Source organism: Ctenopharyngodon idella, chromosome 5 (assembly GCF_019924925.1).
Source record: "Ctenopharyngodon idella isolate HZGC_01 chromosome 5, HZGC01, whole genome shotgun sequence".
Taxonomy (NCBI): Eukaryota; Metazoa; Chordata; class Actinopteri; order Cypriniformes; family Xenocyprididae; genus Ctenopharyngodon; species Ctenopharyngodon idella.
This window is the reverse complement of record NC_067224.1, coordinates 44,539,204-44,565,407: the sequence shown is the minus strand read 5'-3', so window position 1 is coordinate 44,565,407 and position 26,204 is coordinate 44,539,204. Positions and strand designations below refer to the sequence as shown.

At 37.6% G+C, this 26,204-nt stretch overlaps 1 protein-coding gene and 1 long non-coding RNA gene across 3 annotated transcripts in view; both read right to left on the bottom strand.

The window, feature by feature from the left end:
• The window catches only part of LOC127512290 (cystatin-B-like), a 50,327-nt gene extending 26,616 nt beyond the window's left edge, over window positions 1-23,711 (bottom strand). Inside the window, exons 1-3 of one of the 2 annotated variants that reach the window (XM_051893074.1) lie at window positions 23,549-23,711; window positions 23,190-23,291; window positions 22,518-22,776 (exon numbers count right to left, since the gene is read on the bottom strand). In XM_051893074.1, the coding sequence (XP_051749034.1) occupies window positions 22,642-22,776; window positions 23,190-23,291; window positions 23,549-23,617 (306 nt within the window). In that variant the 5' untranslated portion in view covers window positions 23,618-23,711 and the 3' untranslated portion in view covers window positions 22,518-22,641. Of the gene's footprint in view, window positions 1-22,517; window positions 22,777-23,189; window positions 23,292-23,548 lie in introns of those variants that run through there. The other variant, XM_051893075.1, reaches the window with a different exon arrangement.
• LOC127512293 (uncharacterized) lies at window positions 6,369-7,370 on the bottom strand. The gene is made up of 2 exons (XR_007930174.1): window positions 6,664-7,370; window positions 6,369-6,582 (listed from the first exon to the last, which is right to left on the bottom strand). It is a non-coding gene; the product is annotated as an uncharacterized LOC127512293 (long non-coding RNA).
• Window positions 23,712-26,204: the final 2,493 nt, after the last annotated feature.

The following is a 26,204-nucleotide window of genomic DNA, read 5'->3' as shown; positions in this document are numbered from 1 at the left end:
CGCAACGCAACAGTACAACAATTATGTAAACTAAAGATACAAGTAATATTAACTTACCTCTACATGTTTGCGCAGGTTTGATGAGATTTTATAAGATGCCAGTTCAGTCGACTTGGACAAACACAGCTTACACTGCATAATAAAGCTTTTGCCTTTCTTGCACTTGAAGTCAGTGGTCGCTTAAATATGGCCAGGGGTTTGCTTCATGAGAATTTTATGGCATTTTGCTTTCAGCTGGGTCTGCATCATCTGTTTTGTCCGTCTCCATCATTCTTGTGAGTTTAGCGCATTTGTTCTCCCGCCAAACAATCAATCAGTGCAGTAGTTTCCCGGGCATAATTTTTTTTTTTTTTCTTCCCCTTTGCATTATTTTTATTTTATTTCTTTATTTTATTTATTCAGTAATGGTTATGATTTAAAATGTAGCAAAGTACAATACTTAAAACAAAACATACTTAAGTAAAATTAAAATTACAGATTTGAAATACTACTTTAAAAAGTAGAAGTACACAAAAAAAAACTACTCAATTACAGTAACGCGAGTAAATGTAATTCATTACTTTTCGCCCACCTCTGCCAGCTTAAAAGTTTTTGGTACGTATCCTAGTAATAAAGATGAATTAACGTTATTAAGAAGAGGATCTATGACCTCTGGAAGCATCTCTTTCAATAGCTTAGTCGGTATAGAGTCTAACATACATGTTGTTGATTTTGATGATTTAACAAGTTTAGACAATTCTTCCTTTCCTATAGCAGTGAATGAATTCAATTTTTCCTCAGGGATACTACAATGCACTGTCTGACGCAATACTGTAGTAGACGGTTGCATAGTTATAATTTTCTCTCTAATATTGTCAATCTTGCAAGTAAAGAAGTTCATAAAGTCATCTGCTGTGCTGTTTGGAAACATCAGAAGTCGAAGCTTTATTTCTCGTTAATTTAGCCACTGTATCAAATAAATACCTAGGGTTGTGTTTATTTTCTTCTAAAAGATTTGAAAAATAAGCAGATCTAGCAGTTTTTAAGGGCTTTCTGCACTCAATTATTCTCTCTCTCCACGAAATGCGAAAAACTTCTAGTTTTGTTTTCTCCCAGCTGCGCTCCATTTTTCTGGCTGCTCTCTTAAGGGCCCAAGTGTGCTTGTTGTACCACGGCGTTGGACTAATTTCCTTAATCTTTTTTAAGCGCAAAGGAGCTACTGCGTCTAATGTGCTGGAAAAGAGAGAGTCAATAGTTTCTGTTGCAACATCGAGTTCTTCTAAGCTATCTGGTATGCTAAGGTAATGAAACTGATCAGGAAGATTATTTATAAAGCAATCTTTAGTGGTAGAACTGATAGTTCTACCATATTTGTGGCAGTGAGGCGGTTTAGCAGCCTTGGCTAAATGTAGTATACACAAGACTAGATAATGATCTGAGATGTCATCGCTCTGCTGCAGAATTTCAACCGCATCAATATCGATTCCATGAGACAACATTAGATCTAAAGTATGATTACGACAATGAGTGGGTCCTGACACGTGTTGTCTAACTCCAATAGAGTTTAGAATGTCTATAAATGCCAATCCCAATGCGTCTTTTTCATTATCTATATGGATATTAAAATCACCAACAATTAGGACTTTATCCACAGCCAGTACTAACTCCGATAGAAAATCAGCAAATTCTTTGATAAAGTCTGTATGGTGCCCTGGTGGCCTGTATACAGTAGCCAGCACGAATTTCAAATGGGATTTGTCACTTACATTACATAATCTTACATAAAGCACCATTACTTCAAAGGAATTATAATTGAAAGACTTTTGAGTAATACTAAAGATATTGCTATAAATTACAGCAACACCTCCCCCTTTGCCTTTCCGACACGGTTCATGTTGATAATAGTAACCTTGAGGGCCAGACTCATTTAAAGTAATGTAATCGTCTGGTTTTAGCTAGGTTTCTGTCAAACATAGTATCACAGACAATAATCTAGATGTGCTATCACTTACAATAAGTGCTTTTGAAGAAAGGGATCTAATATTCAGCAACCCAAGCTTTATAATTTGTTCATCAGTATTATATTTGTTTTTTATTTCTTGAACATCAATTAAATTTTTACCTTTAAATGGGTAAAGGAAGTTTTTTTATATTTACTAATTCGGGGTACAGACACAGTCTCTATGTGATAATATCTAGGTGAAAGAGTGTCTATGTGTTGGGATTTATCTGACTTCTGTGATGTGAGACAGCTAGCAGATGGTCGGTTTAGCCATAATGTCTGCTTCCTGACCTGGGCCCCAGTTTGTCATGTTTCAGCTCTAAGACTATGTGCCATATTACTAGAGAGAAGAGCGGCACCATCCCAGGAGGGATGGATACCGTCTCTTTTCAACAAAGGAGAGAGTCGCCCCTGGACTTGGGACGAAGGAGAGAGTCGGCCCTGGACTCTGGTCACGGACTGAGGCAGACACTGGAGCAGACTCAGGGGCTGGAGCCATCTCTGGGCTCCAGGACATCCCCTCATACTCCACTAAAAGGCCTAAAGGCACAAGTGTGGAGACCATTACGGCTGAGGGCTCAGGTGTGGCGGCGGCCATCATGACCGAGGGCTCAGGCGTGGTGGTGGCCATCTTGCCTGAGGGCTCAGGCGTGGCGGCGGCCATATTGACCAAGGGCTCAGCCGTGGCTGTGGCCATCTTGGGTAGAGGCTCAGGAGCGGCGGCCATCTTGCGACGAGGCTCGGGTGGGGCGGCCATCTTGCGACGAGGCTCGGGTGGGGCGGCCATCTTGCGACAAGGCTCGGGTGGGGCGGCCATGTTGTGAACAGGACATGGTGTGACAGGCAAGGCGTGAAAAAGCCCTGGCGTGGCAGGCATGGCGTAAGCAGGCCCTGGCGTGGCAGGCATGGCGTGAGCAGGCCCTGGCGTGGCAGGCATGGTGTGAACAGGTCCTGGCATGGCAGACGTAACATGAAGAGGCTCAGGCTTGGCATATGCCTCAGCCTCACTCACGGTGAAACTTGACCCACTTAAAAACAAAATAAAGTCCATTTGCTGGCATAGCGTAGATGGGTGCTCAACCGAGGGCCTGAGTTCAGCAAATTCATCATCCAAACCACATTGAAAGCACCATTTTAAATAAGTCTCGTCCCAGGGTACATGATCAATGAAACACAAAAAATCCCTGACATAGTCCTCAATAGATCTTTCCTCTTGATGAAGATTCAAGAGCTGAGAAACTGCTGGGTCCATATTGTGGGTTGTGTATTCTGTAACGATTAGTCCAAACTGAAGGTGAGATGATGAACCCAAGCGCAGTTTAATGTATCAACATTAAACAAACAAAGCAACCAGTTGACATGAACTTGAACAGACTTGACTTGAACAGACTTGACTTGAACAGACTTGACAATAAGACTCACCAACAGCAGGGTTACAATAAACAATACATGACAAAGTAACATGGGGAAGACAATGGCTTTAAATACAAGAACTAAGAGAACACATGACTAAGACAACCAATGGGGAAGTGACACAAGGAACAAGGGAACCAATGACAGAACAGAACTCAGAAACACGTGACCATAACCAACCAATCAGAACATGACATATAGCCTAAGGGAGAACATGAGGAGCAAGGGAAGCATGACACAAACAAGCAACATGAACCAAACTACAAAATAAAGGACATGTAATCATAAACATGAACACGAACATAAAAACAAGAACATCACCCAAAACAAGACATTACACCAGAAAAATCGGAGGTTAAATGCATTCATGATTCATCTCCTTTTGTGCTCGTTGAGCATGTCTTTTTACTTTTCACTGGAATTTTATCATCACAAATTCCAAAGTGTTTCAGGTTTATTGGTGTAGCATGTTTCACAGTACACATTGTTTCAAAGTGATTGTCACTTTCATGCATTATGATTCATTGTAAAGATTGCATGGAAAGCTGGGAGTTTAAATAATGTTAAATGTGAGCCTCAAGGAGCCTCAAGAAAGCCCATCTATCCCCACAGATTCTCACAAACTTTTATCATTGTGTTATTGAGAGTATTCTGACTAATTCCCTCACAGTGTGGTATGGCAGCTGCATGGTGAGTGAAAGGAAAGCCCTGCAAAAGGTGGTGTATACTGCCCAACGAATCATTGGTACTCAATTACCAGTAATTGAACATCTTTACCAAAGAAGGTGTCTGCGCAGAGCTCATAAAATCATAAGAAAATCCTCTCATCCCAAACATAAACTGTTTAAATTGCTCACGTCTGGGAAGAGATACATGAGCATCCGCACTAGAACTAGCAGGCTTAGGGCCAGCTTCTTCCCGTCATCACCCTATTGAACTCTACATTACACCGCTAGGTTTTTACTACTAATTGGAGCTATATATATATATATATATATATATTTTTTTTTTTTTTTTTTTTACTTTCTCTTTTTGTGGTATATATTTATTATTCAACAATTTAATTATTATTTTAGATACATATTTTATAATTGCACTTTTGTCTATTTGCACAATGCTACTATTTGCACTTCTGGTAGATGCTAAACTGCATTTCGTTGATGAGTACTTGTACTTTGCAATGACAATAAAGTTGTATGTATCTACACTATATTGCCAAAAGTATTGGGACACCCATCCAAATCATTGAATTCAGGTGTTCCAATCACTTCCATGGCCACAGGTGTATAAAATCAAGCACCTAGGCATGCAGACTGCTTCTACAAACATTTGTGAAAGAATGGGTCACTCTCAGGAATTCAAACATGGTACCGTGATAGGTTGCCACCTGTGCAATAAGTCCATTTGTGAAATTTTCCTCACTACTAAATATTCCACGGTCAACTGTTAGTGGTATCATAACAAAGTGGAAGCAATTGGGAACAGCAACTCAGCCATGAAGTGGTAGGCCACATAAAATCACAGAGCGGGGTCAGCGCATGCGTCGCCAACTTTCTGCAGAGTCAATAGCTACAGACCTCCAAACTTCGTATGGCCTTCAGATTAGCTCAAGAACAGTGCGTAGAGAGCTTCATGGAATGGGTTTCCATGGCCGAGCAGCTGCATCCAAGCCTTACATCACCAAGTGCAATGCAAAGCGTCGGATGCAGTGGTGTAAAGCACACCGCCACTGGACTCTAGAGCAGTGGAGACGTGTTCTCTGGAGTGACGAATCACACTTCTCTGTCTGCCAATCTGATGGACGAGTCTGGGTTTGGTGGTTGGCAGGAGAACGGTACTTGCCTGACTGCATTGTGCCAAGTGTAAAGTTTGGTAGAGGGGGGATTATGGTGTGGGGTTGTTTTTCAGGGGTTGGGCTTGGCCCCTTAGTTCCAGTGAAAGGAGTAAGAGTAATTAAGAGTAATGCTTCAGCATACCAAGACATTTTGGACAATTTCATGCTCCCAACTTTGTGGGAACAGTTTGGGGATTGCCCCTTCCTGTTTCAAAATGACTGCGCACCAGTGCACAAAGCAAGGTCCATAAAGACATGGAAGAGCAAGTTTGGTGTGGAGGAACTTGACTGGCCTGCACAGAGTCCTGACCTCAACCCGATAGAACACCTTCGGGATGAATTAGAGCGGAGACTGCGAGCCAGGCCTTCTCGCCAACATCACTGCCTGACCTCACAAATGCGCTTCTAGAAGAATGGTCAAAAATTCCCATAAACACACTCCTAAACCTTGTGGAAAGCCTTTCCAGAAGAGTTGAGGCTGTTATAGCTGCAAAAGGTGGGCCAACTCCATATTAAACCCTACGGATTAAGAATGGGATGTCATTAAAGTTCATGTGCACGTAAAGGCAGGCGTCCCAAAACTTTTGGCATTATAGTGTATCTATCTATGTGTACATTTAAAGTGAGCATGAAATACAATCTTTCATCTTTTCAATTTCTACTGTGGCAGTTTCAGATTAGTATCAAGTCATGCATGTCAAACATACCTGTATACTCAATAACTCTCAAATACTGACCAGTTTTATTAATAGCGCCTAGTAAATCTACTCTTATATCATGATGTGAAAATATTAAAATTAAGGACATTTCTGATTTTCAGACTCTTGTTCTGCTTCCCTGTCACTTCATGTCAAAGGTCTATTATACATGCAGAGAGATATCCATAACATTCCCATTCATCTCAATGACAGGTGCTCAGCTAGAGGTGTGTGACCTGAATCCTGCCATCTTCACTCATGAGAAACTCTGTTCAGTGAACATTTTGATACAATCATTTGAGCTGGAACTCAAAAGTAGTGTATAGATCGTCCTTTATTATTATTATTATTATTATTATTCTTTGCATTTTTCAGTTTCATAGGGAAATTATCAAACAGATAATTGACATTTTGTACTGTAAAATGGTAACACCAAAGAAAGTTCTGCTTCAGGATTTTATTGAAAAATGTTTGTCATGTACAGTACGAGTCTCTCTCTGGAGAACAGGATCATGTGTTCAGAAGTTTTCAGAAGGGTTTGATTTCATCCTGTTTGCTTCTAGGATAAAAGCAGAATTCCAACCAGCTCCACTCCCTCTCCAAAACAAAGATTAAGACATTTTAGCATGAACACATTCATTCTCTCCCAACTGCACCTGACAGAGAAAATAAGAGGCCATCACATATTACATCATTAAAAGTTAAAGTAAAATAATAAAAAAAAACCACCTACTTACCTTGGCTATGTACTGTATTTCAGTAGCAATCGCTCTGAAGTTCATGGCAGTGTAAGCAGACTTTCTTTCCAGTCTTCTTCTGTATCTCTGCTTTCACCTAAATAAACAGATACACATTCATTCTACATGGATATATATATTGGATAAACCATTGTCTTTGAGGGTTGATTGAGTCAAGTGTCTTATATCGTTGGAATCCTTGGCTCAAGGCTGACAAGATGCATGCCTCAGATTCGTTAGTAAAATTTTCGGGTATTTTGGATTTTTTTGAAAAACCTATACTTTTGCGAACTAGTCCTAGGTTTTTGACCCAATCAGAACTAAAGGAGTCTGATTGTCAATAGTTATCAAAAAAAAAGTAGAAACTTTGGTAACACTTTATTTTACAGTGCCGTAGTTACATGTTACTACATGTACTTACTATAGTATTAACAGTAAATTATGCAGTAACTAACCCTAAACCAAACCCTAACCCTAACTGTAACTCTATAGTAAGTACATGTAGTTAATTAATATTACTCAGTACTTATTTGAGTAATTACAATGCAACTACGGCACTAAAATAAAGTGTAACCGAAATTTCGATTCACGGTCCCTAAGGGCCGCCAAAACGTTTACTAAAATGGCTATAACTCATGAACGGAATGAGATATTTTCACCAAACTCAGCAACTATGTAAGAACTCATTTTGTGTTTTTCGCGTGAAAAAGGACACACCGACTGGCCACTTGGTGGTGCTATAACAGGAAAAAAAACAAAAACAGCTTTAACTACTTCACCGTTAGTCCGATCGACTTGAAAATTGGCATGCAGTGTCTTCATACGAGGGGCCTGCATACTTTTATGGAGATAGAACCATAGGCGGGGCTATAATTGTTAAAAAGGTGTAAAAATATTGTATTTTTATGGCAAATCCCATGAAATGGCTGAAAGTGGCCCTTGCTGCCTGATTTGCGTACAGCTTCACAAAATCGGGTGTGCGTGTGCGTCACATGATTCTAAAGAAGCATGGAAACTTTTATGGATATCAGGCCGTTAGTGGTGCTTTAACTGTTATAAAGGCGGAAAAAAGGCTTTATTATCCTATGCGAAATTACATTTAAATTGAAAATTGGCCTGCAGTGTCTTCGTCTGAGGTGTCATAACTGTCTATGAGGACATTGACGCATCTCGAAAAACATGTCTGCCAGTTTGAGCAGCTATCAGACAAGGTTAACGGAGGCTGATCAGTACAAAACTCACTGGGCCTGTTTGGTAAGTGACTGTTTTTATTTATTTTATTTTTTTTATTTTTTTTATTGAAAGAGTGAAAGGTGACATAACATAACAATAAGCCAATAGGTAGAAGAGAAAAAAAAAAAAAAAAAAGGACAACAGAACAAAGATACAGAGATACATAAAGAAATAAAGATACACACCTACCTGTACATAAATATAAATGTCATCTATCATGTACTAAAGTGCAAAGGTGAGTGTTTTTATTATGGATTTTAATTTTTGTGAATTCATCAATGAAACTCCTCTAAGGCACAAGTGAAACTCCATCAAGACATTGTAACGAAGGGAACTGGACGACAGAGTTGGGAATCTAAGTTCAGGCTTTATTAAAATGAGCGTAGTCGTACAGGCAGAGGTCAAACACCAGCAAACAGATGCTGGAGGGCAAGACAAAAGAGTAATCCAAGACACAGGCAATGGTCAAGACAGGCAGCAAACGATCATAAAACATGGAAAACAGTCCAGGGTCAAAGGCAAGGCAAGGCAAGGCAAGGCAAGGCAAGGCAAGGCAAGGCAAGGCAAGGCAAGGCAAGGCAAGGCAAGGCAAGGCAAGGCAAGGCAAGGCAAGGCAAGGCAAGGCAAGGCAAGGCAAGGCAAGGCAAGGCAAGGCAAGGCAAGGCAAGGCAAGGCAAGGCAAGGCAAGGCAAGGCAAGGCAAGGCAAGGCAAGGCAAGGCAAGGCAAGGCAAGGCAAGGCAAGGCAAGGCAAGGCAAGGCAAGGCAAGGCAAGGCAAGGCAAGGCAAGGCAAGGCAAGGCAAGGCAAGGCAAGGCAAGGCAAGGCAAGGCAAGGCAAGGCAAGGCAAGGCAAGGCAAGGCAAGGCAAGGCAAGGCAAGGCAAGGCAAGGCAAGGCAAGGCAAGGCAAGGCAAGGCAAGGCAAGGACAATGAAACACGGAGACAAGGTCGGATAAAGGCTAAACAATACTCAGCAATGAGTGTGTGTGAGTGCAGCTTATAAAGGGTCACTGATGGGAAACAGGTGTGAGTGCATGATTGGTTCCTAGGTGAGGGATTGTGGGAAATGTAGTCCAGAGTGAAGTGACTGCATGTGTGCAATGAAAAAGTCTTAATGTAGAAACAGAGACCTCTGGTGGGGAGTGGAAGGAGACAGCAGTGGGCGGAAACGTGACAGACATCAAGATCAATTCTTGAGCATGTCTTGCATTCATATAAGATCAAGTTTTTTCTCAATTTTATAGTGTTACAGGACACACACATCTACTCAGAAAACTGTTTCATTCTTCAATACTAAACTCAATATTCAAACTCTCAGTGCCTGTGTCAGTGTGTTTATGTGAAGATGTGAACAACACCAAATTCACTTCACTTTACTAAAAAAATATTGCTGAAATAACTAAACATAATTATTTTTCACTATTCAGAATTGTCAATTTGAAATCCATTTTCCAAGTCAAACCTATTGGCACTCATAAGATGGTGATGATCAGATCATGTGGGACATTTATTGTCTCGAAAGTTTGAGAACCGCTGCTTTGGGTTTTCTTGAAAAAGTGCTGAAAAATTTAAGGTGTTTTTGTTTATGATCGGGTATGTGGATAGCCAATATGAAAACTCCAACTTGTCACTAATTCTCACAACATTTAAAACATACTGTTTTGCACATTTCTTTTAAATAATTTAAATAAGGCTGATGAATTTGATATGAATTTTAATCGCTTGCAGACCACCACAGCTCTTGCAAAGAAACAGCATTCTGAATTTCAGATTGATTAATTTAGTAAATCCCTGTTATTATAATCTTCTACCATCATCAGTGTGGTCGATGCCCGATCATGAATTCAGAGTCTGATTGTCTGTTTCAGAGTGTTTGTTTCAGTTAGTTGGGAAAACATACATGTGCGACAAATCATCTTATATCGATGGTGACAATCATATGGCATAAAAACAAACAAACTGTATCATAAATGATGCAATATTTATTGAGTCTTTGCAAAATATATAGACACATCTGTGGGATTTTGTAAATACTACATTTTTGGTCTGTGCTGTCATTTTAACAGTCAAGTGCCGTATAAATTCAGTCATATTCCTCTAGGTCCTTAACAGAGCTGAAATAAGCTTCATTCCTCTGTTGTCAAGTTTGATGCTCGACTCTTTCTGCTCACAGTTCTTCCCGCCGAAGCCACTCGTTGAATCCTCCAGCATAATGACGGGCCCTGAGAGACAAACAGACACACTGATGTCTGACTTTTATTGTTTGTGAGTGACTGAGGATGAATCCAATGAATTATCATGACTTGTCTAGGTTTTTGTGATTACCAGATGAGAATTTAAATCATAAAAAATCATTTGATAGCAATATTTATAGAGCTTTTTCTAGCTAGTTAAAAAATTTAGAGCAAAACATAATTGACTATATAGATATTACAATGACGCGTATGATTTTATTCATTTCCAGGCCTGACATTTTTTTTAATAGCCAGGTTGCACCAAATTGCAAATATCAGCATCAATTGTAAAATTGAGGGTTTTTTTTCCTCTGTGAGTGTGAGATCCATATTCTCACTATATCAGATTGTTACAACCAAGGTTAGTTTATGTGTTTTGTTATATCTCTGTTGTTTTAGGAGTGTTTGTGTCTGTCCAGGAATGTCATCTGATTGGCTCCTGCAGGCTGATTGATGCTATGTCCTGATTGGTGCACACTACTTTAAAAAGCACATCATCACTTCCTCTAGAGACATTCTGTGTTCTGAGCAGGGAGTTGGTTTGGAGTGCAGAGTTTGTATATGTTAAAGGGTTAGTTCACCCCAAAATGTAAATTATGTCATTAATTATTGTTCACTTGGCTTTGTAAATAGTTTTGTAAATATATTGTAAATACTGAGGATTGGGAAAGTAAGGAATCAGATGCCATTTTTGTTTATTGTAAACTTTTTGTTTTTAGCTAGGAGTTTAGTGATGGGCGCTTTCAAAACATGCTTTGTGAAGCTTCGAAACCTGTTTTGAATCAGTGAACACATATCAAATTGTGAGTCCAGTAAACTAGGCTTCTTACATCATACTGTTTTGAAATGTTTTGACATTTCAATGGTTCGCTGCTAGGGGGCGATTGATCTCTGTGAACTCTGTATGGTTTTTATCTGATCTCAAATTAATTTCATAAAATTGTATACATTTAATGAGACATTTGTATAATAAAAAGGAAGAGTTGCATATAAAGGTGTCTTGGTTTGATTAGCCAAACTTTCCATAAAACAAGCCCTACAAGTCAATAAAATAACACATATTTTAAAGACACTTCATATGTATTGGTATATGATGATTACTGAATAGATTACACCTTCAATAAAACATTTGCAATTGTTTTGTAGCCTAAAAAGGTGTTTTTTGTTGTTGCATGTTTGAGCTGAGTTTTTGCTGCATTTACATTGTTCTGACCGGCAGGGGTCACCAACGTGTGGCGTTTCGAGCGCTTCAAAACAGTGAATCATTTTGTGAATCAATTGGTTCAATTGATTCAAAGTTTCGAAAAGCTGCGTTTCTCACATCACTAAGGCAGTTAGGTTAGCGTATTGTATTTTCTTTATGATTATATTTAGGAAATAAAACTAAGAACGTTTCATTAGTTATTTTGACTCTGTCAGCTCCTGAACTTAGATTCCCAATTAAAGACAAATTCATTATTGTTTTGCAATTTCGCTGTCTATGTAAGTCTTTCATGTTGCACTCTTTTCCCTAGATGGAGCACAACAATGAGACATAACAAATATGATACTCAACAAAAAGCTAACTATTTTTTAGATTTTTTTTTTTTTTTTTTTTGGTCTAAAAATTCAATAAACATTTAAAAAGATTCAATAAAAGTTAAAAAGGTGTGTGTCCGTACTTTGTGTATCCCAGAGCTCTTGCGGTCTCCAGCGCAGTGAGGCTGCGTATCCCTCTCTGGCAATACAGCACAAAGCCTGTGTCTGCTGCTAAATTCCAAAATAAAAGCCCTCCAACACTCATATATAAATAAGAGTTTACAAGACAAGTTTACAAGTTTACAATCTTGCTTGGCTGCACTGTACTTTAACACTGGATTGTCTGAGAAGGGTTTGCAATGTCTCCTTGATAGGCACATACTGACAAAAGAGCTCTTTGCCAGCAGTATCAGTTCCCAGATAAATCTGTATTGGCTCAGTGTAATCAAAATGCTGCTTGTAGAATGTTTTTCTTGTTTTGTCTGATCTCAGTGGTCCTTCATTGTATAGAGTGAAGAGATCCTCTTTACTGAGACTAAATTATTTGATCTATCTTAGTTTGTGGAATATTCAGTTCTAAACGCTTCTCTTTCAACTTGTCAAAGAAGTCTGCCAAACTGGAGGTATGAACATGCTGAAATCCTTCAATAATGCACTGTATGGTGCTAGCTGGCAACTGCATTTTTGCATGCATTTTCAGATAAAACTGGGCCAAATTATGCAAAAATGATTCATGCTCATCATGCTCAACATCCTCTTCATGATCTTCTGTTGAAAAACAAAGTTCGCACTCAGGAGCACCACTGATTTTGGAGGGACTTGACATCTGGGCAGTGGCCACCTGGGAATGTTTTCTTGAAATGTGCGCAGAAAAGGATGACCTTACTCTGAAATATTTTTGGCAGTTGTCAAAGGGGCAGTAAACTTTCTTTCCATCTCTAATATAGCTTCGCAAATGTGCATACAAAGCTGAAAGACTGTCTGCCACAAATGAACATCCTTTAATGTTGCACGCAAGAGTACCTCTGGACTGAGAATTTTTTTTATTTTCTGGTTTAGGCATGATGGGATGTGGGATCTAAATGTTCTAAAGTTTTTAAAAGAAGCAGGACATTGCTCATCTCCACAAGCAAACCTATGGTTTGCTGTGTGCTGATGTTTTTTTACATGCCTGCAGAAAATTCTCATGTCAGAGGTACACAAACTACAGTATGTGCACTTGTACATACTTGCATGTGCTCAGGTCTCTCTCTGTCTTCTCTGATCTCTGGCAGGATATGATCTGCATATAAAATAATGCATACATATGTTTAAGTGCATGCAACTAATCATTTTTAATTACTCTGTCATGTTATGCAGTGGCATATCCCAAATGACACAATAAAACAATCACAACAAGATAAAAAATGGATGCCAAATAGGCAGAAATGTAGGCAATTGTTTTATTGTTGAAATAATAAAATATTATAGATTACAAGTAGGGGTGTAACAACACATCGTAATATTGAGATATCGCAATACAAAAATGTGACGATATACATCATTGATGTAAACGATGATTGGCGATATAGAGTTAGTTTTATCCAAGGCTCAGTTTGCAGTTTTTATAAGGTATAATTCACCCAAAAATGTAAATCCTGTCATCATGTACTCAACTTCGTGTAATTTTAATCTTATAAGACTTTCGTTCAACTTCCAAACACAAAGATATTTTTTTATGAAACCTGCGAGGTCCATCCATTTAAAATCCATTCCTATAAACTTAAAAAATAATAATAATAAAGGCATCGTAAAAATAATAAATCGAGTGGATTAGACCACTCAGTTGATTATTTTTACGATGCCTTTATGACATTTTTTTGATCTTTTAAGAGGAATGGATTTGGGATGTTTAGTTTTAGTCGTATGATTATTCAGGGCTCAACAATAAGGACTGCCCGATTTCCTGAGGCCAGTGTAAACGACGCTCCGGACAGTAGACGGAACAGTCACTTGCCCGATCGGGTCAGTGTTGTAGGGTTTGCGATATATATCGTCTATGACATCATAATTGTTGATTTAACAATCTGAAATTATCGAGTATGGCCTTCACTTTACAAAAAACAAACAAAAACACACCCATTGAGTGCACGCATGCACTATGTGACGTAGTCAAGGTAAGACTGGTGCATGTGCATATTAGAGTGTATGCTTTTACTGCGTGATTTAGTCGATTAAAATGCCTTTAGAATGCCCCCAGAATTCAAGATAAGGGGCAAAAAGGCTTTTATGTTTATATAATTTAATATAGGTATATATTTTTTGTTTATAATATAAATGTGTATATATATATATATATATATATATATATATACACACATAAAGAGCTGAATTAACATTGCTTTATATTATGTCTGGCATTTTTGGTATTTTATATAAGATACAGTAAGAACATGAACAAAGAAACAAAGTCAAACAAACTGACAAATACAATAAAACAAAGATACAAATGAAATAAAGTGCTTTCATTTGTTCATGTGTTCAGGTAAATAATATAGGCCTAGCCTATAAAAGAAATCTAAGTAAAGTAACCAAATGTAAAATAACATTGCATGGTTTTCACAGTGTAAATTAATAGATTAATGCTTATTAAAGCTAACTATATTCAGAAGAAGATATGTGAGTGATTTTCTCTTTGCATTTTGTTGTTTGATTAACACTGATGGCACAATTGTCAGAAGGTGACTGCTGTCACTTTAAGAGAATAGATATTAACACACATCGGATATTCTCCCAGCTGTTCATGTACACTTACGATATAAACTGCATTTAAGTAGTTAAACACGCTGCAATCCGGTCATTTTTAACATACTTTTGTGTGTATTTGATCGCTTGAACGTGCACCTGAAGCCCAACGTGTAATTTGTTTGTCTATTTGCGATCCGTTTTGGAGCACGCACACACAATTCAGCCTGAGGAACAGCGTCTATTGTGCAGATTATTGTGCTTTTAACATTTTAAAACGTTGATAATAATTATCAAACATTTACTGCAATTTAGCAACAGTAAAGACTGCATTTTACAACAATCACCGATTGTACTGATTCTGACGTCAAGTTTGGGTTTAGGGAGGAACGAACGCACACACAGCTGTGAATAGAATGAAGGTGCTAGACGAAACGTGGCTAGTTTTTAATAGTTTTACCTCAGATATCTTATTTCTGATCCTTGGAAGCCAAAATCAAAATCAAAAATAAAATTAGCTTAATATCACAGGCCTAAAGTATAAGCAGACGTTTAGTTGTTTAGTTCTCTCCTCCATCGTCACCATTAAACAGGGCTTTCATGTTGTGAGCGGCTGCGCGCGCTGTAGCTTCTCTGCTTGATGGTCTACGTTCTCTGCTAGTAGCTTTTGGTGTCATAACCCTATTTATTAAGGGTAAATGTAACAAAGACAACAAAAACAATAACTAGGCTTATTTTATAGGCCCATTTTCTTTTCTTTTACTTTATTAATTGTTTGTTGTGGGGTCAGTGAAAATTTTGGCGGGGCAAGTAAAAATTTTAACCACTGGCCCGACCGGGCCAGTATAAAAAAATTCTTAGCGTTGAGCTGTTATTCAAAGCGTTTTAGATGTACAGCATCGGCCAATAAACGTAAATCTAACATTTATCTGACGTAAACACGAAAGCTCTGCACTGTGTTCACTACGTCAACAGCGTAGGAGACTGAAGAGAAAAAATAGTTGAATAAAGTTATTTTTGTTGCAAACAAAACATATTCTAGTCTCTTCATAACATTAATGTTGAATGATGTCTTTAGTACCTTTCTGTACCTCAAAAGGTGCAATGATGTTGCTGCCTATGTGTGGTTCAAAACCCTCAGATTTCATCAAAAATATGTGTTCCGAAGATGAATGAAGGTCTTACAGGTTTGGGACGACAGGAGGGTGAGTAATTAATGACAGAAATTTCATTTTTGGGTGATCACTTTTACCAATAACTGGAATAGAATTTCAAAAGTATTTTGGTATGAACATATTTCAGTTAAACTATTAGACTGCTTTTACATTGCTTTAATCTGTTACTATCTTAACATGTCATATTTCTGTCTGGTGTAGACTGAATCCAGCATTTATTTGTAGCTGTCATTTCCGAAAGTTTGAAGCATGCAATTGGCCATCTGTCCTCTTAGCACCATGAAAAACTATAGTTTTATTGAACGGAAGCCAAGGCCCGCTCCCTTTACGATCATGAAAATGGGAGAGGTGGGCCATTTTGAGCACCAGGAGAGTTTGCGTACATGGCTTGTCTGCGTGAATTGTCTGCGCAATGCCTGCATTGAAACCGCAAGTACTGCATCAGGGAAAAAATGAAAGTTTATAAAGTTTCAGTAACATTACTACATTAAACTACAATATATATTGTTGGGGGAATATTTGTGGGTTCTCATAATAATACAATAATACTATTTTAATAATAATAATAATAAAAAACTCTTCTTTATTTCTGCTTAAAATATCGCGATAAGTATTACATTGTGAGTTCAGTATCGTGATTTTATTGAATCGTGACATGAGTGTATTGTTACACCAATATGTACAAAATGTTAATCACATAATGCACATGATGGTTAGTCAAAACATATACTTACAAAAGCCAAAGAAGCTCCGGGTTGTGGCTCTTAAAAGAGCCTTTGGGGTGTAGTTAGCTCCTGTTGACAGAGAAAAGAGAGAAAAAGAAGAATGAACATTGTTATGAACATTAAGTCACGAATCAAGGATGACTGCTAGGTTGATCACTTACACAATCAGATGACAAACAATCAACACTGAAAAAAGAGAGAAGAGAATATATAGCCTACAGTAATGTAAATATGTGTTAATAGGAAATAACAAATAAGAAGCCGTAATAAAATATGTAAGGAATAATTGACGACGGGCCATTGACGACGGGGACAAAAAAACAAAACAAAAACATTGTTCGTGTAAATAAAGTTACTAGATTGGGTACATTTACTGGAAACGACAGTCAGTCAATTGTATGACATTTTATGGGTTTAAAATGAAAGCGGCAGTTATGAGGAAAAAGAAGTTCCCTCAGAGTGACTTTCATGTTAAAAGCATATAATATGTTATTATTTAATTTCTTCTTATACATATATGTATATTTAATTGATATTGGTAATATTTTACGCTGTAAACGTAACTTAAAAGAAATTTGTTAAGTAAAAAGTACTTACCTCAGAAAAACTCGGCTGGCTTCTAACGTTAGCGTAGCGGTCCACTCAGCAGTCCGTTATGCGCGCACTCGACACAAACCTCAGTTTATATTCCCTCTGCCAGCTTGTTGCGCGGGCTTTGCACGCGAGTAACAATTCAAATTTTTGAGACTTAAGCAAAGTTTATATATATATATTTTTTATTATTATTATTTTTAATCATTATCATTTATATCACCACAGTTGTGCTGTTCCAACGCATTAAAAAATAAATAATATGATTGCAGGAACGCAGTTGTGGGACAGGGCAACTATGGCTACGGACAGTTGGCAGCTACCAATCTGAGAGGAGCAAAACTATTGCCAACACAATAAATACTTTATTATTACACTTGTTAGGCACTTTATTTAAGCTTTTCAAAATATTATCTTCATTTTTATTAAATATAAATGCCTTTCCGATCGGGTTTGTGATGTGAAAAGGGAGAAGAGCGAGTTTGGCAAAAGACGAATTCGAACCCGGGTTGATGATCGCGTCAAAAGCAACTTCTTTGCATCACCCGCTTTACGACCTACGCCACTATAACATTACGAAAGTTACGTCTTTTTTCTATTTAACTGAAAACATTCGATGGTGAAATTACAGCCTACCTACCACAAATGTTGGTATTTTACGCATTAAATGAGGTAAATTCCCTGTTTTGGGTTGACACATGACAACTTACCAGCGTAAAAATATATTAGTTATATATTAGTTCACGCTCTTTTCTTCGCTCCCTGCCACAGAGAGGCCGCCATCTTGTTTGAATTTTTCTGAAAGCGCCAAGCCGGTCACGTGATCGGCTGATAGCATTCTGATTGGAGGATCTCAAAAAATCGCCCACGACCCATCTAAAGTATCCAAATAGAAATTTGTTGCTCATTCTCAATGGAAAAAAGTGCCCATGCAACATTGCTTGGCAACATTGCTCAAAAAGGTGCCTGATGTATCATCACCTGCAGTCCGCAGGACCATACACACTTCAAGAAATCAGTCTTCTTAATTTACAGTAGCACTACTGCTTTTGAGTAAACAGTAAAGTACTGTAAATTCCCATATACAGTAAGTTACTGTAAATATCATAAAAAATACCCATAATGCAGTGCATACTACAGTAGTTAACCGTAAAAAATATATATGGTATTTTACTGGGATTTTTTGCGGTAAGTAACTGTAAAATTACAGCAAAGTCTAACAGTGTATGCGCGATGGGCGCCGCCATGTTTGTTTATGCCGCAGTTCAGAGACTCGGATCTGTTGGATTTACAAAACGTGAATTCATCCGCTTCTTTCGAAATACATGAATGTAAGTGTCTGGTGAACTGGGAGAAGAACAGAGTAAACTTTACAGTTACTTACATTACATACGTTGTAATTATAATGGAAAGGATTATTATTGCCGCTTCCATAGACACAAAATTATGTTTTGATTATTTCCCTGTTACACATTCAGTGTTTGCAGTTCAGTTTTATGTTAAGAAATAATCCTTTTCATTTGATTCAAATGAAATAAGTTGACAGTTCTAACACCATATAAATACTAGTTTATTTCTTAATGTCATGTGTGTTACCATGATGGTGTTTAGTGTTTGTGTGAATGACACTGTGCACCTTCTGTTAATGTTCACACTAGGCATGTGATGGTATCAAATTTTCATGTTGTGATAATTGCTGAAGCTTTTATTACGGTATACGGTATTATCACGATATTGAAATAAGATGCAAAAAAAGTGTTGTTATAGTATAACAGGTTTAAGAACTCTTTTTTTATAACAAAAAGAACTCTGAACATTTAAATACAATAACACAATACACACACACACACACACAAAGTAAAATGTTTCAAACAGATTAAAGTGCAAAAGAATTATAAAGAACAACAGGTAACACTTTATAATAAGGTCTCATTATTTAACGTTAGTTAATGCATTAAGTAAGATCAAGAATGCTTTGTTACAGAAGGTATTATTTTTTGTTAATGTTAAAAAATACAACTGATCATTGTCAGTTTTAGCTCAGGTCCATTAAATAATAGTTACAACTTTTTAGTAATGTTATTAAACTTTAACTAAGAAATTAGTATTATCTAGGATTAATAAATGCTTTATAAGTATTTTTCATTGTCAGTTTGGTGAAAATGAACATGTTAACTAATGAAGCATGTTTTAGTCCATATTAAAATATAACAATGTTTAAGTTTGAAAATTAATAGCCTTTTAAGTTTAGAGTAGGACGAACTTAATTAAAACTTAAACAATTAAGTATTTTGAGCATTAGGGTTTACAGTGTACCCTTGATTCTTAATATTGTGTGTGGTTACCTGGATGATCAACGACTGGTTGGTTTGTTTTGTGACAGTTGTTCATGAGTCTCTTGTTTGTCCTGAGCAGTTAAACTGAGCTCAGCCCTGCAGATTCTTTGATTTTCCAGCATCGTTTGCATATTTGAACCCTTTCCAGCAGTGACTGTATGATTTTGAGATCCATCTTTCACACTGAGGACAATTGAAGGACTCCACTATTAAAAAAGCTGCAAACATTCACTGATGCTCCCAGACAGCAACATAGTTTGGCCCAGATCCGGCCCACATCTGGTACATGTGGATTACACGCGGACCAGATGTGGACATAATATGTTTTTATTTCACGCCGGTAAACTTGGCTTTCCAGAGTCGCGACAGCAACTTTTTCTATGCAGCATGAGTCACGCTTATAATAGCCTATGTGTTTTTACAGTGATTATTTATTCTACAGTAACAATTTATTCTATGGTAACATAGTCACCTGTGTGTAAACAATTTCTACAAAATAAAGTGATGACAATTAAATTGAGCTTTAAGGTTCAGTATTGTGTCCTTCCTGCACACCATTATGACGGTCTGCTTTCAACAAAAGCTTTTCCAGTAAAAAGCTGCTTTTCCCCAACAATTAGCTGTGCAGCGCGGCAGTCTCTGTTTTTAATGTCACATTTGTATACTGACGAGCGAGCGGAGGTAAACAACCAAACTGTCGGCTCCATCTTGTATAGCCCTGGTTATTCTTGAATCGGTTTGTCTTAAACGGTCCTCCTCTCATGTGTAGTTCTGGAAAATCGGATTCATTCTAGTGAATCGGTTCATCTAAACGGTCCTTTCTCTCATACTTCGTTCGGAAAGTTCGTAATGAACAGATTCACCGATTTGAGTCATATATGGCATTTCTTTTTTCTTTCTTTTTTCAAATAAAGTTTGAAACTGCTCACCCATTTTGCCCATCGCAATCTAATGCCGGCGGGGTCAGTATGCACATCAAATGGGCAGAGAGGAGGTAGATTCAGCACCATCGCCATGTTACTGATATTTCCTTTTTTTTTTTTTTTTTTTTGTATGCTTCAAAATCTTAAAATCTGAAGAACAATCCACATTAAAGTGCCTTCATCCAAGAGCTTTAATCCTCGTCGCCAGATGTAGTGTATATCAGATGCACACATTTGTAGGTGAACATACTTCTTTATTACTTCTCTTGCCTACATACACATCAGCCTTCCTACTTCCTCTAGCTCCCCCTAATGGTCACTATCCTACAGGTACATTAGCACTGAGCGCCCGGTGATCACCTGGATCTCACAACTCTGACAACGTCAGATCAAATTTTCAAATAGGCGCTATCTTTACCACAGATTTGAGCTTTAAACAACTACATTCTCGCCTAAAAAAAACTTTTAAAACTACATTTCATGACACAATGAAGTCGTTTTTAAATTACGCGGGTTTTCTCCTCCGCGTCTCCGCTATTGACGCTTGTGCTTCTGCATGGACGTCTGAACTTTGCGTACTTGGTATTATGAAACGCAGAATGTTGGCATGCAGCAAGCAAAGCTTGTCTTCTTCTTGTGACAGACAGCCTCAAGCTGAGAAGCAAGAACGAGATCTGCTGTATCCATTGTTGTTTACTGTGTCGTTTTCTTCTTTGCGCGAGAATGACATCGATCGCTACTTTCCGGCTACACCACGCCTATCAATTAAAGGTACTGTTGGCGGTGGAAACGCAAGCCTGTTCAGGGTGTACCGTTCCGAACTGTACCGAACTGTACTGAACTGAACCGTACCACTCAGTGGAAACGAGCCATTAAAGTGCTCTATTTTCACACACTAATTTTGTACTTGGTGTACTAAAAATTCTTCTTTAGTACTTCTTAAGATAATCTCAAAAACATCTAAGTGTACTCAACTGTTCTGAGGATTCATGAATCTGAACTAAAATGCTTTTAACATATCTCTGTATTAAAAACTGTATTTAGTTGCCACTTATAGTAGCCATTTATGGGTTCAAGTGTACTACAAAACATTTAGTTCATATTCATGGTGTCTCAAAATGGCAGTTGAGTACACTTAGATGTTCTTAAGATTATCTTAAGAAGTACTAAAGAAGAATTTTTAGTTTATTAAGGCAACTTTTTAACCATGATGGACTCATGTTGACCTAATCTTCATTTCGCAGTAAATATAATATTACAGTTACTCCTAAAGATTATGATGTCTGTCTCCTCTCCACCAATAAGCTGGTGTGTGGTGGGCGTTCTGGCGCAATATGGCTGCCGTCGCATCATCCAGGTGGATGCTGCACATTGGTGGTGGTTGAGGAGATTCCCCCTTCCATATGTAAAGCGCTTTGAGTACCCAGAAAAGCGTTATATAAATGTAAGGAATTATTAATTAATTATTTTATATATATATATATTTCATCCTACCATGTCAGATTGTCCAACCCAGACTTACTGCGCGTGCGCATATCAATATTGCATCATTTTTGTCATGATACGGTGTACACCTGTGTATCACGTAGACTACACCACTGTATAGCCTGATATGTAATATTCAGTTTTTTAATACATTTTCTGAGCTGTTTTACCTGATTGATTACAGGCATTTTAGATAAATAAGGACACAACAGAGCAAACAATAAGTGAATAACCTATACCACTTTAGGCTAATACAGTTTTGTACTCTTTGATGTCTTTAGCTGTTTTTTTTTTCATTTGTGAGGCTTTAACTTGAATATGAATAGTTTGATTAGTTTTACAGGTTACTACTGCAGTGTGTCAACAACAATAATACCTGAAATAAACATCTACGAATGTATCTGTGGCCTAATCAAATATAAGCTAGCCTGGAGAGAGTATTGTGTGTCATTGCTAATTTCTTGGTTATTTTGTTTTTTGCTGGTGTTTCCCAGCCTCCACAGCCCCATCAGTAAGGCTCAAGTTCCCTTTATCAACACCAAACCTCACATTCTCCTGTTTTCTCGTGTTATATATCATGTAGAATTATCATTAAAGTTTTAAAGTTTTAAGAGCTTTTGTTTTTTAAAGCTTTAAGAAAGCAACATCAAAATCTTTCCACATACACCTGTTTGGGAATCATGCATTTTTTCCCTTTAAAAGAGACATGCAGACAGTCAATTAAATCTTAAAATAAAAATAAAAAAATGAATGTCATCTTACATTATTTTATTTTACTTTTTGTTTTTAAAAATTTGGAATGAGGATTTTTTTTTATGTCTTTGTTTATTATTTCAGCATAAAACTATTTTAGTAAAGTGAAGTAAATTTGGTGTTGTTCACATCTTCAGATAAACACACTGACACAGGCACTGAGAGTTTGAATATTGAGTTTAATATTGAGGAATGAAACAGTTTTCAATAGTTCCTCTATACAGTATGGCAGATCATTGTGTGTGTCTGTTATTAGAGAAGACAGATTGTTTTCTGCATGTGGTTAGTGATCAAAGGGGATCAGAGGTTCACTGGCGGTTTTAGGGTGCTGGACTCCAGTCACAGTCAGTTTCCCTCCATTGCAGGGGAGAGCTTGAAATATCATCACATGAACGCACTTATCCACTCCAACGTACACCTGAGAGAGAGAGAGATCCACACAGATTTATAAGTGATCTCTTTCATATAAAACCCTGTTCACATTGATAGCGAACTAAATGCATTCATTTTTTTTTATGACAGCAAGCAAATTTCTGTGAGTTCTGTTACAGTGTCCATTGCTGACTAGATTTGTGTGTCCAGGAGCTCTACAAAGTTGAGAAAACTTTTCTCTTCTCTTTTAGGCTACAAATGCAGAGAAACTTTATACTGTCACATGATGCATTTTACCTTTCAGAGAGGATGGAAAAATTACTGGACACATCGCACCTGTTTAAGACACACTGCCACAGTTGGCTTGTTGATATTAGAAACATACAAATTGTGCCTTGGAAGAGTTTCAGTGATGAATTCACAAGCTCAAAATCAATAAAAAACAAAACACTCAATTACCTTCACCAGATACTTTACTCCGGCCACAACCTGAGTCCTAAAGCTTAAAGGAATGTAAGCCCTAAAATTGGCTCCAGCCTTCGCCTCTATGAATGGCTTCATCTGAATAAACAAATGCACATTTTATATTCATCTATATTATTATTATTTTAATAAGATTGAATTTATTAGTCTCTAGAGAGTCACATCTATCATTCAGATATCAGAAAACTCATGTAAAAAGTATTGTGACATTAAGTGAAAAGTAAAACAGTTCTTTTAAAAATGACAACAAATAATTTCCCCAAAAACATTTTACAGCACCAAGATTATTTTACTGTTTTAACAAAAACTCCATTTACTACATTTCTGTCTCATACCTCACGGCAGATCTTCACCTCCTCTGGAGTGACAGGCTTCTCTGGGATAAAGCCACCACACGCTGACATTTCTGCAGTATGCTGGTGATCAAAGCTGGTGATGAAATAAACTGTATTATCAGGCAGTCTGTCTCACAGATTGATTCTGATCCACTATTTATGCTCCCAAAATCACATGACATAAAAGGGCTGAATGAATAGGTGGAGTTTCACTTTGGGGGTGTTGTGTAATATTCATTTCCAGTAAAAAAATGTTCCAATGGGTTGTAAGACTTGATTTTCCTGCTAAGACAAAAACTGAGATCAAGCACCCTGCAATAAAGCAATAAAACTCATCTGGTGTGAGAAGATCTCAAAGAAATAGCATAGGACAACGCCTTGCCCTCACACATCTACAGGATGCAATAGCCCTCCCCCCAACACACACAACACACACACACACACCCTCCTTCCTTTCCCCCTGACTCAAGTCACTGAAAGTTCTCTAAGATCTGGTGTATCTATTGTTTTTTCCTTTCATGTTTGGTATCATTTTAAATGTCTCAGTGCGATTGGTAAAATGGTCTCAATTTCACAGCAGTCACTGGTATTATGAAGAAGATTAAAAACTAAGGAGAATTCTGTCCTCCTTTTGGGTGTTGAAACACCCACTCCTCTCCCACAAAACAGGTGTTGGTGTAATAAATATTTACAACCCTTTTGTTCTGGTCTGTATATAAGGTAAAGTGCAAAGCAGTCAGGGGGGATTTTCTGTAGCCAGAGACCCCCACACAGTGATGGACAAGTGTCTTCAAACACTAATCCACCACTGTGTGCATGTGCATTTCAATTGATGTTATGCATTTATTTCTGAATTGGCTTCTAATTGTCCAACTATGAAATTGACATGATACATTTTTACTTGACAAATAAAATGTTATATTTGATTTACTCTGGATTCTTCTGAAATCATTATGACCAGTAGATTATTGGAGTCCATATTTCCGCAAATCTGCGTCAGGATAGATTCAAACTAAAGGCCCATGAAAGGAGCATGTTAGCACATCATGGGACTTTTTTGATTTTTATCTATCAGCTGGCTTAGCAAGTTGCAGTATCGTGACTAAGAAAACTGTGTTTTTGTATGAACAAGCATGTGGCGGTTCGACTCAAATGCATTAGTAAACTCTGCACCCTCTGACTAAGATCAGAACTGGCGAATTTGTGATCGTGAAAGGCACTCACCGGCCGAAGTGACTTTTCTAAGTGATATGGGTAATATCGTAATGAACGAATAATTGAAAATATGAGATACCCAGAATAATCAAAAATCTAAATTAATACATAACAAATGATTAATTTCCAATTGGGAACAAAACCTAAGAGTAATAATCATTTAAAATTGGAGTCAGATTAAACAAGTGAAATTAAGTGAACTTCACAGATGCGCTGAAAAGGCATACACGCGTTAACCTTCGCCCAGGCCGTCGGATTCCGTTTTTGGGCCGATGCGGGGTTCCTTACAGGGTGTAGCTACATGAACATTCATGATATTTCCCCTATTGTGGGCGTGTCCTTAAGACAATGCGCAAACGAATGGAGCTGAAAATATTAGTGCACACTCCTCAAATCGCAACTTGTTTAATGGATTATTTCCAAAACAATGAAGTTTCACGTTTCCATCCAATTTTTGCATTTTATTTATCGACAAAGTGAATACGCCTAAAAAAGAAATTGCGAAATCTGCTCTCACCAGCCTGTTTCCATCTAATTGGCCTTTTACCAATAAAATGGTGTGCGTAATGACGTCATCTGCAAAAAAAAAAATCCCTCAAGTTGTCAATTTCTCATTTATCGCAAATAGGCCAACTGCTTTCAAAAATAATTGGCCTATTACTAAATTATGAAATATAAGGAAATCAGATCAGGGCGAAGTCGGACAGCTTGTCTGACAGGATTCATGCATGTAACCGCATGTATGTGATGATGAACCCCATGGGTTTGGACTCAGGGCAGCTCATTTGTCCTGTATGCAAAATTTTAGGATCCATAAAAAAGATTGGTATGGTGAAATGTTTGGTCATATGCAATCTTTAATGTATAAGCCGATTTGGCCGAGAACGCATATATTCAGATCACTCAAACAAAACAAAAAAAAGTTATTCATTCTGGTTTCAGAGTTCAATAACACCAAAACGATCAAAAAGATCAAATCTCTGGTAATTTTTTTTTCTCAGAGACACAGCTGTGACCTAAACATTTTATTTGTGCACATTCAAAAAAAGCTGTTGAACGAACTTCATTAAATTAAGGAAAACTTTTCCATGAAATCGAATTACATTTTTCCAATAAAATCAAATTTGTTTGAAATAATGTGTTGTAAGAACTTAAATTCATTTAGTCAAGATTACTAAAAAAAATGGTGTCATTCTTACTAGATAAAGTTTTGCCACCATCCCTAATAGAGAAAATGAGAACTGATGACCATATGTAGACTGTAAACAGTGTGCTGGCCCTCAGTGAAGATGCGGGAAAGTTTCTTTCCATCCTGTCCTTCCTTCATATCTGCGTCAGGTTAGTAACAGACTAAAGTCCAGTTTTGAGTGGAACATTGGGGCACGCCAGCTGAGATTTTAGAGCTCTGACTAATGCTTGGCATTAGTTCAAGTGTACTTGG